General features: G+C 39.5%; 1 protein-coding gene across 1 annotated transcript; it reads right to left on the bottom strand.

The window, feature by feature from the left end:
• Positions 1-3,555: 3,555 nt before the first annotated feature.
• Positions 3,556-4,602, bottom strand: MOS (MOS proto-oncogene, serine/threonine kinase). Its single transcript, XM_044246983.1, has one exon. The coding sequence runs from the start codon at positions 4,600-4,602 to the stop codon at positions 3,556-3,558; it is 1,047 nt and encodes a 348-aa protein (XP_044102918.1).
• Positions 4,603-18,031: the final 13,429 nt, after the last annotated feature.

Raw genomic sequence — 18,031 nt, 5'->3', positions numbered from 1 at the left:
CCTGCATTGGGTTCCCTGCTCAACAGGGGTCTGCATCTCCCTCTAACCCTCTCCTTTCCCCCTCATGCTCTCTCTCTCTCTCTCTCTCTCACTCATTCTCTCAAAAAAAATCAATTTTATTTGACTTTACTATTTTTAGGTTTTGGAATTTGTACTAAATGGTATAGATTAGTTTTCCACAGGTACTTTAAAAGAGCTATCTTTATTTTTTACGGTCTCAAATGTCAGTGTTACAACCAAATGTATTCTATTAATTCTCAATGTCTTCTACATCATTCCTTATTTTGTGCCCATCTAATCTGTTAGTCTTCCATGGATAATGTTTCAATTTGTTCTTACACTGCTTGTTATTTCTGGTCTGTGATAACAAATATTTGGTTCACAGTTATTTGTAATTTTTGTTTCGTTAGTGTGAATTATATTCTTTGACATTGTTCAGTATCCTTCTTTGGCTTCAATTCCATTTTCTCTTGTAAAATTGTGGCTCCTTTTTTTTTTTTTTTTCAAGATGACAGAGAGAGATCGCAGGTAGGCACAGAGAGAGAGGTCCTATTTTTGGCTTGCATTTAGTTGCTTATTTTTGTCCATATTTTAAAAAAATAACTATCTTACAGGACAAAGATTTTCTTTAATAGGTGAATGAAGTTACTCATATTTATTGATAATGACAGATGAGTTTGATCTTAACTCTCACATTTTAAGTTATTTTGTTTCTATAGTGTGTGTTGTTGTCTTGCATTCTGTACTTGGTTCTTTAGCCTTTTTATTTTGTTTCAGTAGTTCTGATTTTGAGGAAGGGTGTCTTTGAATCTTAGTACAATTATTTAACTGTATATAATTTCCTTAATCCTAGAAGATATCTATGAGTTTACTTCTATGAATAATAATGACAGCTTATTATCCCTTTTCCTCTCTCCTCCTCTGCCCCAATTTAAGTCCATAGTATATCTTTAATACTTACCTTTGTACTATTAAATATGCCTTTACCTCTGACTTGATTTGTCTACTTTAAATAATTTCCTTTGACTGTTAACTATTGCAGGTGAAGCAGCCCACGTGCTTACTCTACCTCCCATCAGAGCAGTCCTCCCACAGCTCAAAGACTTCCTTTCTCTGTGTCCCCAAAGACCATATTTGTTTCCTTCAAGTATGGCATTTCTGTGGGTTTCTTCAGGCAACCACATCTTTTTCTCTCTCTTAGGAGGCTTCTGTGCCTGCCTCACATTGCCTGGCCCCACCCCCAGACTGACTGTCTCCTGTGGAAAAAGAGCTTTTTTTTTTTCTTCCTTCCTTCGTTCCTTCCTTCCTTTCTTTCTTTCATTCTTTCTTTTAAATTTTGTTTCTTTGAGACAGAGTGACAGAGATAGCAAGAGAGAGCACCAGTGGAGAGGAGAGGGAGAAGCAGGCTCCTCAGTGAGCAGGGAGCCCGATGTAGAGCTCCATCCCAGGACCCTGCGATCATGATCGGAGCTGAAGGCAGACGCTTAAGGACTGAGCCAACCAGAAGCTCCCAGAAGGGGCTATTTGCCTCCACTTTCTGAGCTCTGTCCTGGCTAGACGCTCCTCAACACTCTCTGTTTCTTCTTTCTGAATCAACTCCTGTAAGCTCTGCTCAGTTTGACCTCAGCCCGGTCCTCAAAGAGTTTTTTCCTGACCTTCGGCACTTCAGTATCTATCTGTTCATCAGGACATCTATTTTTGCCAAGACTTATTGAGGTCTGCCACTGACAGGTCCTCCCCTGAGCTATCCCTCACTGCTCTGTGCACTCTTTTCCTACAGACTCTGTCCAGTCATCTGGCATCACTGCATACATATCAGAGTCTGTACACTTTCTCTGTCTTCTCATGTCACCGATTATGGAGTTTACAAAGCACCTCCCACTTTGGTATTCAGGAGAAGGGAAAATATTTGAATCCAAGCTGTGGTCATGTTCATTCTGGAAGTGAATTCTGGACCTTAATGCTTTTCGTAGAGGATCCCCATGTAGCTCACTGACAGTCTGTTTATGAGGTAGCAGAATTAGAATCTCATTTCAGCACACTTGGTGGAACAAACGGATTTGTTGTAATTTTGTCTGTGAGCCGTTGTATCTTAAACTTTCCAACACGAACTCCTGTTGTTACAGTGAACAGAGGAGGAAATTAGTCATTGGTATATGGGTAGTTTGTTCTCTAAGCTGCATGGACAGAGCTAGCATCACTGTATTTTATGTAGCCATGGACAGCTCCCTTTTGCTTCCCTCAAGAACAGTTCCAAACCATGATTTCCATGTCGACCTCCTACTCTCAATCCACTCCTAACAGAAGAAATCGAAGTCCACAGATGTGAACCTCCCCAGTGTCTCTTTTTCTTATGTAAAACTTATCTTCCATGGCAGTCGTCCCATCTTCCAATACTCACATCTAGGGAGAGATGCTCTTTCCTCGTGAAGCTATAGCCTCTTTTCCTGGGCATTACTTTTCATTTCTTTTATAACTTTTTAAATTTTATCAGTTATCTTTGTCTCTTCTTGCTTCACTCACAAATAAACTTATTTCCTTCATCCCAAGACAACTAAACCAAACCCCAAATCCAAGAACATGTGTATCTTATTCCTTTTAAAAGTTTCTGCTCCCCCCTTTTTCCTCAAGAGCAAGTCCTCGCTGTAACTGTCTGGTCCATTGCAATGGCTTTGCCCTCCACCACTCACAGAAACTACTGTTGCTAAATGGAAGTCACAGTGGTCCTAATGGCAAAATCCAGTCACCTCATTCTTTTAGATCTTATGTACTGGCAGCCATTGTCTTGCTTTCTAGAATGGGCAGTCTGGATTTACTTGTCTGATCTCCATCCAAATGTTAAATTTTACTGTTCCTCAGGGTTGTCATTTTTTTTCCTCACATATCATAAATCTTTTCTTTATCATCTACTTCTGAGTCCAAATAATAAGAAAAAGAGACCCAGTTTAGAAGCATATAATTTTTCTATTCATGGCATGTACAAGTCAAAATATCACAAGAAATCATTTAAGATACTATTCCTTTAAAAATAAATGTACCTCAGTTGGTAAATTTTACGTCTGAGGGTCATTACAAACAAGTTTTGGGTGGAGGGGCAGAAAAAATTAGTATTTTTCAAAATATTTTTACTTGTTTGATTTGGGAGTAAGTAAACTGTTAATAGTTTACCTTTAGGTGGTGGGTTTGGAGCTTATTATTTGAGTTTATAGAACATCTTAGCATTTTACAATTCAGTTCTGTCTTGGACGAGCTGGCTTCATCAATAACAAATCAGAACAAGTGCAATACTAGAGAATGTTGAAGTAAGCACACTTGCAGTGAAAGCAAAGCCCATTAACTCTGTGAGGGCATAAGTTGAGTTACTAACAATATTAAGCTGTCTACTAGATTTGTAGCTGTGCTATTTGTCTTAGAAAAAGCATTTAGACCAAAAGGCGTTTTTAATAACTTTATTTTCTAAAAATCCATCCTGCAAATATATTTTTTTTCTACACAGTCACTAATTTAAAAACGAAGAGAAATAAAAACAAAGCTTATGTCAATACAGATTAATAGTCAGTAAAATTCAGCCCTTAAAGAGTTAAGTTCAACCAGGAGGAGTTCTGCACTTGGCCGCTGCAAAGCACTGGCCCTCCAGCAGCATTGGATGATCTTCTCAAGTCTCTTCCCAGAGATGGAGTCAGTGAAGACAGCTGCTGATAGAGATGGCCGGAGATTATAGGCCACCACGGCATAGAGCACGTAGTGCCTCTCCCCTGAGTAAGGGGCTTCCTTGGTCACCATTTGCCAGAGAGTGATGGCAAAGGAATAGATGTCAGCTTTAGGCGTTAGGGTCTCTCCTTTCAGAAGCTCTGGGGCTCGGTGGGTGTAGGTGCCCCCTAGGGGGTAAGGAGGAGTCCGGAAGCACAGCAGATCTTCTAGCTTCTCTGAGCAACCAAAGTCACCAATTTTGCAGACATCCTGCTCACTGATCAGAATGTTAGCCGGCTTCAGGTCCAAGTGTACAACGTTTTGCGAGTGAAGGAAGAGCAGGCCATTCATAACATCTAGGGAATACCTGAGACACTTTTCCAGATTTAATTGCTCTCCGGCACAGCAGTGGGGCTGCACATTCTCCTCGTTGGGGCAGCTGGCTGCACCGTATATGGCTTGGTGTAAGGTGACATTGCCACCAAACTCCATGATTATGGTGCCCAGGCTGTTAAAGCCCGCAGGTGTGTGTGTGCTGGCAGCCACCACCCGCACGATGTTATCATGGTGAAGCCCTGCGACGTTGAGCTCAGCCCAGAAACTGCGCTGGGATGCCAGTCGGTTCTTGGTGCACTTTTTCACTTGCTTTATGGCCACCAGAACACCGTGGTAGGTTGCCTTGTACACGGAGCCAAACCCGCCAGCTCCCAGCCTCTGCAGGAGGCACACCTGTTCCCAGTCGATGGAGCACCAGGCCAGCCGGCGTGGTAGCCTTGGGGCCCTGGGGGGAGTGCCCAGGAAGAGCTTCCCTGCCTTACCTGGGAGCACCGAAGGGCTACTGCAGGGCCTCGAGTCCACCGAGGGAGAAAAGTCGCTGGGGAGGTAACTGCGCCAGGGAAGAGGGGAGGGCATCGCGCCTGACCCCAGAGTGCCTCAGGTAAGTGAAAAAAGAAAAGAAAAGAAAAGGGCCCGCAAAAAAGGGAAGTCGCTGACTACTCCTTTGCTCCACCCAGCGTTTTTCTCCTCTTCCTTCATTGTCCTCCAAATAAGCCACATCTGTGCCGTTACTCAGCAAGGGTTTTTATCAGATGAGGGGAAATAATCTGAATGAAGCACAGCCCTCCTGTTCAGATGAGAATATTTCCCTTCAACACTTAAAGTGACTTATAAAAACAAACCCTCCTCGGAGAAGAGTTCGCCAGATAAACAACACTGAGCTGCCCATAGACTCACCCCCACTTTTCCATTATTTCCTTAATTATAATAAAACTGGCTCCCCCCCACCAAAGTGTCATACCCTGAACATGATCAGTCCTCATGCTAAAGAGACCGCAGTAGTGCAATGAAATCATTTCACACTTTGCAGGCTATAATGATTGTCAGTGTTATTCTCCAGCTGCATTAAATCACTTCCAGCAGTTATTGGCAGAAAGAGTTGAAATGCGAACAGCTGACATTTGTTTAACTGATTACGGGGATAATTAGGTGCAATATTCATATATGGATAAAAAATTGTAATCTTAAAGTAATTGATCCAAATACAATCACTGATACAGGTCAACACATACACCTCCTAAGTTCATCAGGGGAAAGGAAAATTCTCTGACGCTCCATTCAGCTTATATAGCAAATTAGCAAGACTTCTTAGCAACCTATCCACTTCCTAACAATCCTGGTCCACGGCAGTTTGGCCCACCCAGTAAGCTCACTCGCAAGAGAGTCTAGATTGCACAGCAAATGAATTACAGAAGTTTTGAAACGGAGTTGGGGGAGAAAAAAAAAACAGATTCAGAGCTACAATCAGAGTTACAGAAAATAACAAAGATGAGAGCATCCTAGGAGAGGAAAAATCTGAATAAAAATGGCACAGAATCACCACTGCCTATTTATAATGTGGAAAACCAGATGTTCAAATTAAATCAGGGTCTTGCTATCCAGCTGTAAGTTTCCCCTTTCTGGTTTTTATAACAACAAACTCCCCAACCTCCCACTCATTTTCATTCCATATCTTTGGGGGAAAGACCAATAATATTAACCTGTTGATTAAAAAAACATAGAAAGTACTAGGATCTATGTCTTAAAAAAAATTGAATGGTAAAGTTCTGTTCTGAATTGTACTTAGAGTACATAAGTGATGTTTAACCACATTTTTATGATGATAGGTCTACGCTTCTGAGAAATATTGGTTCTGAGAAGGTATGTGAATAAACACAAGCCATTTACATAAACCATTAGAAGTCTGTTGAGCCCTAGGATAGGATTTCTAGTCTATACTACCCATCTGCCTTAGTATGTGATATTGTGTATAATATTTAACCTGTTTCAGCATCAGTTTTTTCACTTAAGAAATTAGGATAATAATTATTCAGTTTTTAAAATTTTGGAATAGAAGTTGGGGAGCCCTATACAAATGAATAACTAAAGTCTAAAAAATGTACACTATGAAACATTTTAGAAGGCAGTTGAATCAAACTCAAAATATAAAAGGATAGCAGTGAACAGAGTAAAATAAGATTATATTTTATAGTAAGTCTATACTGAAAAATTTATTTAGTAGTCATCACATGGCAGTATAATTTAGGTTTCTGAAACTGTTTTATGGTATTAGGAATGCTGTGAATGAGTATTAGTCAAATAATAGAGTGCCATAACCTTCTTGGCAAAATGATGTGATTTGTTATTATATCATCTTTATTTTTAAAATAAGAGCATAGAGGGGCGCCTGGGTGGCTCAGTGGTTAAGCCTCTGCCTTGGGCTCAGGTCATGATCTCAGGGTCGTGGGATTGAGTCCTGCATCGGGCTCTCTGCTTGGCAGGGAGCCTGCTTCCTCCTCTCTCTCTCTGCTTGCCTCTCTGCCTACTTGTGATCTCTCTCTCTGTCAAATAAATAAATAAATAAAATATTAAAAAAAAAAAGATAAGAGCATAGACCATTAATTTTCCAAAGGCTGATTTTATTCCTTACATAGAATATAAGGTATCAATGAAAATGTGGTACTTTACATTCACAAGCCCCAAGTTCATTATATCCATCATCTCCAATCCGCTCAAGAGAGTATTTCAGTGAATATCCATTTTAAAACAGCCGCTGGGGCCAGAAGGCCTGGGTTTCTTACTGTCCCTCAGTTTCCTCATCTGCAAGTTGAGGGAAATCTGACTACCTCAGGACTGCTGTCAGGACTGACAGAATTCCAGATACTTAGATCAGGTCCTGATAAGTAATACCTAATTGCGAATTATTATTTATGAAACTCATTTTTAAAAAGTGTATATGGGTTCATGCCAGTAAGAAACAGATTGGTTAGTATTGGTTTAAAATGCACCCTGCCAGGGCTGAAGTAACTCATTATAAGCTAAACCAATCTAAAGTTTGACTTTTTCCAACTTAAATTTTATTTGAGGTTGAAGATATGAGAGCATATTGCCTTACTGTTCTATACTAAAAATGCAGAGCGTTCACATGAATTCGATCAAATGCAATAATCTTGCCATCCCAAATAAAGGCAAAGAACATCATTTGTTGATAACACGGTAGACACTATCTACCTTAGAAGTGCAAACGAAACAAAGGAGAGAAAGACACCGGGTGCACCCACGGAGGAGCTTTCAGATTTTTAGAGTAAAGGCTTTACATCTTCGCTCAGATCGGCAGCATTTCTGTTCAGAGCTGCTTGGGTATCAGGCAAACAACCGCGTACTTATCACCAGCTGTGACAACCGACAGCGGAACTGAAGCCACCCTGAATTCGACTTCAGTCGGAGAGACTGAGCGGCCCCGACTGCGAGAGAGATTCCCGCGGCTCGCGCAACGTTTCCCTTCCTAAAGGGCGTCAGCGCCGGTGGCCAGGCCGGGCGCTCCGGATCCCGGGCAGCGCCGGCGCCCCGCCGCGCCTCCTCTCCCAGGCCCCGGGCTCGGGGGGGGGGGCGCTCTCCCCCCGCCGCTCGCGGGCAGGCGGCGGGGACGACGACGTCAGCGCCTCCCCTCCACGACGTACGGTCCCGAGGCCTCCCCGGCCCCGAAGTCAGCGCGCAGCCCCTCAGGCACCGCAGCGCGGCTGCCCGGGGTCGAGTGCGCGCCCCGCCGCTGTGTTTCCCTGCCCCTCTGCCTACACCGAATTTCATTTTCATTTCAATTCAGAATCATCACGTAATCTCCTGGAAGGCATTTTTTAAAAGGCCGTTAAACTCAAGGTCGTACCGACTACGCACACAGCCCCACTGGTGACGACCACGTCGGAACGGCCACGGCCAGATCTGCGCATGCGCGCCGAGTGACCACGGCTTCCCAGCGATCTCAGGTTACAATCCTATTTCAGAACGGAGAAATGGGGAGGAATAGGCGTTTTGGAGTGGTTGAAGTGTATTGGGGTTTACAAGCATGAGTTAGGGTCGAAAATTCACTTTTGCTTTTTTTAGAAGTATGAAACTAGTAAGCGAAGACGTGCTTTGCTAAAAATAAAGATTATAGAGTCAGACCTGAAAAACTTTTTTTTAAAATTTAAATGGGATTATACTATTGATATTATTCCGAAGTTTGAATTATATGCTTAGCAGTGTATCATGGACTTGTTTCCGTGTCTTTACAGACGCATAGAGAGCTACCTTGGGTTTTCTAAAATAATATGGTCATGGGCAGACCCAGGTTTTGTGGGGCTTACAAATTACAGAAATAGAGGGACCCCTTTTAAGAAAAAGATTCAAAAATTAGATATGGAAGTGAATATTTCTTAGATGAGCAGTCGCAACAAATTACACATTTTGGAAAGCTAACAACATGAGTCATCACAAAATTCAGAGAAATAACAGTTTTATTAATGAATAATATCCAGCACATATATATACTTCATTCCCCTGCCGTTGGGGGTGATAACCTTTAAAAAAAAATTACTTCTTCATATGACAAGGAATCTGTCAAAAATTGATTTAAGGTAGAACTTCAATTAATATCAGCACAAGCAATTTTTTTTAAGTATTATGGATTTATTTTATGGAAAATTAAATCAATCCAAAATTTGTAAGAGTGCAGAGCACTAGGCAGAAGTTGCTTATATTTAATTCTATTCAATATCAGTCAAACAGCACATCCCATAGAATAAGATGAGGTATTTAGTTCTGGTGATTAAGGCAAGTCAAAACAACTGCCACTTCTCTAAAATATTTGGCCGTTATCTTATTTTTGCTGAAATATGTGGGTCTGTACATCGTTCCTCTGAAAATTTGGTGTGACCTCCAGATTTTTACTGTTAGTATTTAGCTTTTCGTTAACACAAGTATTAAAGGACCTTCATTTGCACTGGGCATCATTCATTGCTTGGTTAGTACCATACTGCGTCTTGGCTAAACTTTTATGTGGAGAGAGTTAGTTAATTTTATATTTATGTATATTTCCATTCATATACAAACTTCGGTCAGTAGTGGTATTTATCACCTTATGTATTTTTTGTTTGTAAAATTGCTTTCTTAAAACAGTATAAGAATACAAATGAAAATAAAGGAACATATAGGGGTTATTTAACTGATATAGCCTCTCATAATTTGGGTCAGTAATAAAAGTTCATGGGCTTTATTAAGTATATGCTAAGCTGTCACTAATTTCTCCCTAATCTATCCTGACTATTAAATACTTATAAATTTAGTAAACTAAACAATGAATGGGATGAATCTTAAGTTTTTTAAAAAATATTATTCATTTATTTATCTGAGAGAGAGAGCATGAGCAGTGTGAGGGGCAGAGGGAGAAGCAGACTCCCTGCTGAGCAGGGAGCCAGATGAGGGGCTTGATCACAGGACTCTGAGATCAGGACCCTGAGATCATGACCTGAGTCGAAGGCAGATGCTTAACCATCTGAGCACCCAGGTACCCCCTCAAGGTTTTTTTTTTTTTTTTTCTAATAGTAGTTTGAATATTGTACATGGCCATATCTTAATTTAAAATCACCTATCTAAACAAGTAAATGAATTATACATTTTAAACTGGAGATACAAGCCAGCACTCTAATAGGCCAAATTCTCTTACGTGTTACAAGTGTATAAAATCTGAAATATGCACAGGTTCCTGCTTGTCAGACAGTAATGCTATGGATTGCATGGACCATGTCCTTGGGTGGAAATCTGCACACACTACCTGCTTCTGTCCATTCACAGAGGTTGGTGGCTTTTATCTGGGCCGAGTACTTGGATTTTGTATTTTGTCTCTTAAGATACATAAATATATTTTACTTCTCTAATGCTTAACTTCTAACTTCTCTACCTTTTAACTTAATAGGATTTTAAGACCCTTGCAAATGCCTTTCAAACTGGTTTGGAAGATCACTGAGTTTAATGGTAACTTGCAATTTTTCCATATTCTTAAGACCATAAAACACTTATGGATATTTGAAATGGTACCTGATTGAGATTTGGTGAACTTGAATGTCTTTGTCCAACTTACAGTCACAACTTATGGGATCATTCAATTGGCATCCTCCCTTAAGCCAGAAAACACTTTTTAATGTATTTAATATTTCATTTAATGTATGTAATATTTATTAAATTCTATATTTTTCATTGCTAAAGTAAACAAATCAAAATAACATCATCTTTGAATAAAGGATTCAAAAGTAATACAGGCTATTCCTTTCACCACCTTTATTCAGCTTTATGCTAATTTTTCTCCTGTATATCATTATGGATTCATGACTTTTCAGAAATTCAGTGTGATTTAACCAACTGCAACAGTCATTGTCTTTAATTGTTCAAATTGAGGCACCCCTGGGAATTACAACACTTGTGTTCTTTTGACACAATCCCATTGATCTGCATTATTTCTTGTCTATTAGTACAACAAATTGCCCCAGGCTTATACCCTACCCTACCCCAGACTTGGATTCAGCCATTTCTCCAGGGTATCCTAGAAAGATGGGAATAGAAATCATAATAGTGAAGTTTACACATTGGCTTCATTCTCTTGGGCCTTTCTTCCCAGCTCATTTTAGCTGACAGAATTGGGAAACATTTTTTTTTTTGAAGCCTGGGTTCGTATTGATGTTTCTAATTCAGTTCTAACATTAGAGTTCCTAATTAAAACATTTGATTTTATAATATCCTTCCCCTTTCTCTTAAAATCTTGATTCCAAACAAAATTAATATAATTACTAATATCTGACAAAACTGTTAAATAAAGTTTAAATTTTTTTTGCAGTTATTGATATTTCTAATTCAGCTCTAACATTATAGTTCCTAATTAAAACATTTAGCTATTAGGGGCACCTAGGTGGCTCAGTTGGTTAAGCATCTGCCTTTGGCTCAGGTTATGCGGTCCTAGGGTCCTAGTAATCAAGTCTCATGTCAGGTTTTCTGCTCAGCTGGGAGTCTGCTTCTCCCTCTCCCCTTGCTCGTGTACTCTTTCTCTCTCTCAAATAAATAAATAAAAAGTCCTTTAAAAAGTAAAACATTTTGATAATTTCCTTACCATTTCCCTTACATTTAAAATCTTGATTCTAAACAAAATTAATATATTTACTAATGTTGTCTTACAAAAATATTAAATAAAGTTTAAGATTTTTTTGCAGTTATTTTTATCCTTATACTTAATGCCACTAAGGATGTGCAGCCCAATTATTTTCTGGTAGAGTCATTCATAATAATTCATTCTGAGCCTTTGTAATTGCATGTATCATATATAATATATATCATATATATAACATATATATATATGAATAATATGTGATTAGTATGATTTAATTTGCTTTCAGTTCTGGAAGTTTATCAGCAATTTTCTTTGAAGGTGGTAGTTTTTGGCCAAGACGTTTTCTTCTCCTGTGATTTCGAAACTTGGAGGATTGTAGAAACCTTATGAGATGAGGAGTAAAGGATGAATCAAGCAAACGAATTTTCCAAATTCTGTATGAGAGTTCCATTTAGTTACTGGCTAAATATTACCAAATGTAATATTATATGCATCCAAGTTCTGGTTGGGCAGCTTAATTCTGTCTTCTGTTCACTTTGTGGCAATATTAGAACCTACATGTTTTCATATATCCCATTAATATTTAATTTAGTAAATATGAGATGATATTAAAACCTTTACAATTCATTATTCTTTCTTAGCTTCCTTATAGAAAAGGTAACATTGTTCTACCAATTTTTCAAAAGGTAACAATTTTCCACCATTTTTCAACTCAATATCACATTATACACGAACTTACAATGTATAGAATACAAATGATTTCCTAATTTAGTTTTATCACAAGCCAGTAACAAAATCTTTGGTCCAGGAAGATTTTAATCTTCTTTTAAAATCTTTCCTTCATGGGGTGCCTGGGTGGCTCAGTGGGTTAAGCCTTTGCCTTCGGCTCAGGTCATGATCCCAGGATCCCTGCTTAGCAGGGAGCCTGCTTCTCCCTCTCTCACTCTGCCTGCCTGCCTTTCTGTCTACTTGTGATCTCTGTCAAATAAATAAATAAAATCTTAAAAAAAAAATCTTTCCTTCAGGAAGATTTTAATGGGTACATAGTTTCTTAGAATTCTATATTATTAAGAAATTAGAAAGAACTAAGAAGATGTGGTATATATACACAATGGAATACTATGCAGCCATCAAAAGAAACAAAATCTTGCCATTTGCGACAACATGGATGGAACTAGAGCGTATCATGCTTAGCGAAATAAGTCAAGCGGAGAAAGACAACTATCATATGATCTCCCTGATATGAGGAAGTGGTGATGCAACATGGGGGCTTAAGTGGGTAGGAGAAGAATCCATGAAACAAGATGGGATAGGGAGGGAGACAAACCATAAGTGACTCTTAATCTCACGAAACAAACTGTGGGTTGCTGGGGGGAGGGGGGTTGGGAGAAGGGGGGTAGGGTTATGGACATTGGGGAGGGTATGTGCTTTTGGGTAAATTGGAAGGGGAGGTGAACCATGAGAGACTATGGACTCTGAAAAACAATCTGAGGGGTTTGAAGTGGCGGGGGGTGGGAGGTTGGGGTACCAGGTGGTGGGTATTATAGAGGGCACGGCTTGCATGGAGCACTGGCTGTGGTGAAAAAATAATGAATACTGTTTTTCTGAAAATAAATAAATTGGAAAAAAAAAGAAATTAGAAAGAACTAAGAAATTCTTTCTTAGAATTTTTAGATTAGAATAATTGGAAATAATTTTAGGTTAGAATAATAAGAAATAATATTTCTAATTAGAATATTTAGAAAAATTAGAAATAATTAAGAAATTATTGAGAAATCTATTCTGAGGAACAGATAACAAGACAGGATTAGCTGTGCAACAGACTTCTTAGGGGGAACATCTCTGAGGAGAAATGAGGAGGGAGCTGGGGGCAGCTGGAGAGCTGTCAGCCCATGATGTGAGGGAGAGAAGGGAGAAAACGAAGGTGGGGTGGGAGAGTTTTAGCCCACAGTGTAGTCCCTGTAGTATAGTTCAAAGAAGTTCATTGTGATAGATGAGTCCTCAAGTCAAAGTTGTCCATTAGAGGAATCCCGTGTCTCCTGGGAATGGGCTGGCTTTTGTGTCTCTGCTGCACAGAGTTACTGGCTGGGAGCAGTGCAGGGAAACTGACTTCATTTAGTACAGACATCATAGTGGATTCTGGAAAAAGCACAGCTTACTCTGGGGCCACTGGCCAGTCACACCTTCTGCATTCAAGGATCTGAGAGACACATTTTCATGGCCACCATGGATAAAACACAGGTTTTAAAGATTTTGTCTGAGAGCCTCTCTATTTGGGTCAAAATTCTGATGTCATATTGTACATAATAGTTATTATTATCCTAATTTTTAATTACAGTGTAGAATTCCAGTTTTTAAGAAGCCTTTGGATAAGTTATATTTCTTTTTGAGGTTAAGGCTATGCTTTAAAAAATAGCTGTATTTGCTTAAAACCCATTCTTATTTTAGCTTTATACAAATACATATATACTTATACATGTTCAACCAAAGAAGTAAACACAAAGTTGTATATATAATCAAAGCAACAGAACCCTTAGAAGTTTTCAAGCAGACCATTTGACAATTACAGCACCCCAAGTGCTTTTTGGAAGTGAGGCATTTTTTTAAATTGGTATAAAGAGAATTGTTTTATGTGTGTGTCTGGATAGATAGGTTGTATAAAACTATAAGTAGTTCTCCTTTTATTGATTAAAAAATTGCCCTACTTGACTTATAAAATTTAAGACTTAAACCTATGTCTAGGGGCACCTGGATGGCTCAGTGGATTAAAGCCTCTGCCTTAGGCTCAGGTCATGATCCCAGTGTCCTGGGATCAAGCCACACATCGGGCTCTCTGCTCAACGGGAACCCTGCTTCCCTATCTCTGTCTGCCTCTCTGCCTACTTGTGATCTATGTCTGTCAAATAAACAAAAAAGAAAATCTTAAGAAAAAAAATATATGTCTATATAGTGTATCTTCTTAACCTCTAGTTAGACGGAGGTTTTTTAAATTTGAAATACAAACAATTCATTTCTCACCTGGCCTCTGGCAGTCTGAAATTAATCTAAGGAGAGATTTATGTCATTTTCATCTCTTCTCAAGTACTCATATGTTCTACCTTTAATGGACAAAAAATATTCTAATTATTTCTAGAGTGTGTCTCCTTGCCAGCTTAGGATTTCAGTGCTAATACTTTAAGGCTTAATCTTGCATGAAATTAAAAAGCATTTTATAGTGAAGTTCCTGGCATCCCTGGCTCACATCTTTGGAAACAGAACATCAGGATACTTGCTGGAACTCCACACAGATTTTGGATGATTGTGGAGGAGGAGGAACTCATTATTAGAAGGTTTTTAGCTGTCGTTGAGATGGGAGGCTGGGGTATAGTCTCAGTGGCTCATACTTGGGCAGGCAATGGAAAGAGAACCTTCTGGTGGGGTTCTCCTCAGTTTTTCTCTCAACATCTTTAAAGATGTTTTAGCTCCTTTCTTGGTAACTTGTGTCAGATCCTCATTTCCTCTTCCATACACATTATGAATCAATCTGGTTGGCATGGTGATTACCCTGGTTTTTCCTTCAGATGTTTCAAGATATCATAGTCCCAGGATCCATAAAGGAGAAATTGAAATTTAGGGTCATCTCTACTACACCTATTGCAGTTTACAGACTATGTACTGTAATGGTCTAGTACTAACTAAGGAAAGCTAGACATGCCTTCCTGACATTTAGACATGGTGCTAGCCATGCTTTGTCATTCTAGCCTAGGGAAGAAAGCAGGACATTAAATCCTTGTATTTGCTGTTACAGGAAAGATACAAGGAGAGAGAGAGTGAGTGAGAAAGAGAGAGAGAGAGTGTGTGTGTGTGTTTGAGCAACAGAGGCTTGGCAAAAAGATTTAATGTTTGATTCCTGCCTGAAACTAGAGGTTGCTGAAACAGAGTTGAGTACTGGAGTCCAAACACGGCAACCCAGGATAACAAAGAGCAAGTGAAGAAGGGAAAACAAGGGGCTTATAAACATCGAGTGAATGATTCTGCAGCTTCCTTTGCTGAGCTGAGTTTCCCTGTTGCAACAGATTCTGCAGACCATGATAAATTCTTACAGAGATAAAAATCATGGTCTCAAACTTGAAAATATATTTTTTTAAGATTTTACTTTTTTTTTTCCAATTTATTTATTTTCAGAAAAACAGTATTCATTATTTTTTCACCACAGCCAGTGCTCCATGCAAGCCGTGCCCTCTATAATACCCACCACCTGGTACCCCAACCTCCCCCCCACCCCCGCCACTTCAAACTGAAAATATTTTTTTAAAGATTTTACTTATTGGGACACCTGGGTGGCTCAGTTGGTTAAGCAGCTGCCTTCGGCTCAGGTCATGATCCCAGCATCGGGGGATCGAGTCCCACATTGGGCTCCTTGCTCGGCAGGGAGCCTGCTTCTCCCTCTGCCTCTGCCTGCCACTCTAGCTGCCTGTGCGCTTGCTCACTCTCTCTCTCTTTCTGACAAATAAATTTTAAAAAAAGATCTTATTTATTTATTTGACAGACAGAGATCACAAGTAGAGCAGCAGACAGAGAGAGAGGGAGAAACAGGCTCCCTGCCGAGCAGGGCTTAATTCCAGGACCCTGGGATCATGACCTGAGCTGAAGGCAGAAGCTTTAACCCACTGAGCCACCCAGGCGTCCCTCAAACTTTAAATTGACTCTGTCATTTAAAACTAACCGGTACACAGAAGGAAGAAATAGAAAAGCATACACATATCAATGATTTAACCTCCTGGTTGTCTTTGAATCTTTAAGTTTTATATGCTCTTTTAATCATTTTTTTTTTTATGGAACACATTTAGCAACATCAGCAACCCATTTACCTAGGCAACTTGAGAACATCTCAGAATTTGTGTGTGTGTGTGTGCATGCGTACACACACAAGGGTCTCCTGTGAAACAGTGAGGCATGTGGGAAAGGATCCCTATGTCATATGGGAGCTGCAGGTGCTTCTGGGAGGGATGAGTAGTATCTTTGATCCCATGGAGCATGAACTAGGAGACCAATGGGCACTTGTGAAATATATATCGCCTTATTCACAGAAACATCTGATTTAGGCTTTGTACTTATTAAATTACTACTGTATAATTTTTAACTATATCTGTAGGCCTGGAGGTTGATTTGGGGTGCATAGATCCAAATTATTATTGACACATTTGAAAAATGTTTAATTTACTAATTACCAAAAGAGAACAGCTTAACAGTTTAGTATCTTCCACAATTGAGTGTAATCCCTAATGACCCAGCTCTCCTACAGACAATGTTTAATTATGTAACCAGATGTTATTAATAATTTGAGTCTTTATAGGTCCCTGCATGCAGCTGAACCCAAGGAAGGGGATTGGCTACAATAATTTGTCCCAGATGACCCCATGGAAGCCTGTAGCTTGTGTCATTTTTCCACCGAAAGGAATAGTGTTGAGTTAGCACATTAGTAAGAGCTTTAGTCCAGGTGAAGCAGAATCGTGGTTCCAACTTCGAACAACAACAATTACATTCAGAAAGCAGGGTCAGGGAAGCATGTTGAAGATATGAGATAACTATAAATTTTCATTTTGAATGGCTTTGTGTTTCCAGTGCTCTCAACTTACACTTCTTTACTGTTCGGTTTGTGTTTTGCATTATTAACCTACGGGTTGTCTTCCATGTTTGCATCTTCCCCCCACCCTAATCAATGTATTATCAATGTAATGGGTGATTATAAATTCTTGAATCTAGTTTAGGCCGAAAGTTTAAATCCCATAGCATTGCATTATGGCACAAACTGTGGAGTGTATAAATCAAATTATTGCTTGTAGGTATTATAAGGAGGTGGAAGACTACACTAGCTTGATTCATAAAAGCTTATAAAAATTAGGGGGCTTTAAGATGATCTTTCAATATAAAAACAAAATTAGGGATAGCATTGACATAGCAGGAGCAGCCTCATTAAGTTTACTGTAAACCATAGTTAACCATTATGTTAGGGTTCTTAGGTACCCCCCCAATGGTAGAAACCAACTAAAGCAACCTTAAACAAAGAAATTTATTGGAGATATTTTATAGGCTCACAGTCTCAGTGGGAGTTTGAAGAACCTCAGAAGTGAATAAGAACCAAGACATTTGTTCAGGACTGGGTAGCACAAACCACTGTAACAGGCTGGATAGAAAAGTATGACCGGGACACAACCACTGGACTGAATGTCCCCCAGCCATTTCTTTAGCCTTATGATGGAATAGGACAAAGGTCAATCTGGTTCACTTCTCTGTCCTCCTGGTTGTACCAGAATAGGGAAAGAGAGGACATGACCCTTTGGCTTCATTTGTGGGAAGCAAGCAGATGCCTGGATATACTATTTCAACAAGACCATGAAACACTGGGGTAGAAGCAGTTTTTCAAAAGGAAGCCAAAGTGTGTAGAGAAGGACTGGATATTTTGTAGCCAAAAGGTGACAAATACATTCTATACTCACCAGGGGATGGATCTCTGGCAAAAACCAAGGTATTAAGGGGGATGTGGAGGTGTGAACTACAAAGAGCCTCTAATTCCTGCATTCAGCTGTGATGATTTTTCATCCTCAAGAACCCTCGTGCTATTTCAGGTTTATAGTTTGGGTGGTGGTAGAGGGTTCCAAAGACTTCTGCTTTGCATGTCCTCATAACAGTCCCTTTCAGATGAGATCAGGCGCATTCAGGGTGGTATGGCCGTAGACTAACAGTCCCTTTCAATGTGCTCTCCACACATTCAAACTTTTCAAGGATAGTTTCCTTTTTTTAGGACCATAATAAATCAATTCTTATGCTACTCTTTTTTTTTCTGTGTGTGTGTTTTCATATTTTTCTTTCTCTTTTTTTTTCATTTTATTTTATTTTTTCAGTGTTCCAAGA

The sequence above is a fragment of the Neovison vison genome, chromosome 4 (genome assembly GCF_020171115.1).
Source record: "Neovison vison isolate M4711 chromosome 4, ASM_NN_V1, whole genome shotgun sequence".
NCBI classification, from domain to species: domain Eukaryota; kingdom Metazoa; phylum Chordata; class Mammalia; order Carnivora; family Mustelidae; genus Neogale; species Neogale vison.
This window is presented reverse-complemented; position numbering and strand designations above follow the sequence as displayed.

Coding starts and splice junctions, on each gene's coding strand:
- MOS (XM_044246983.1), bottom strand. CDS start 4,602: ATGCCCTCCCCTCTTCCCTGGCGCAGTTACCTCCCCAGCGACTTTTCT.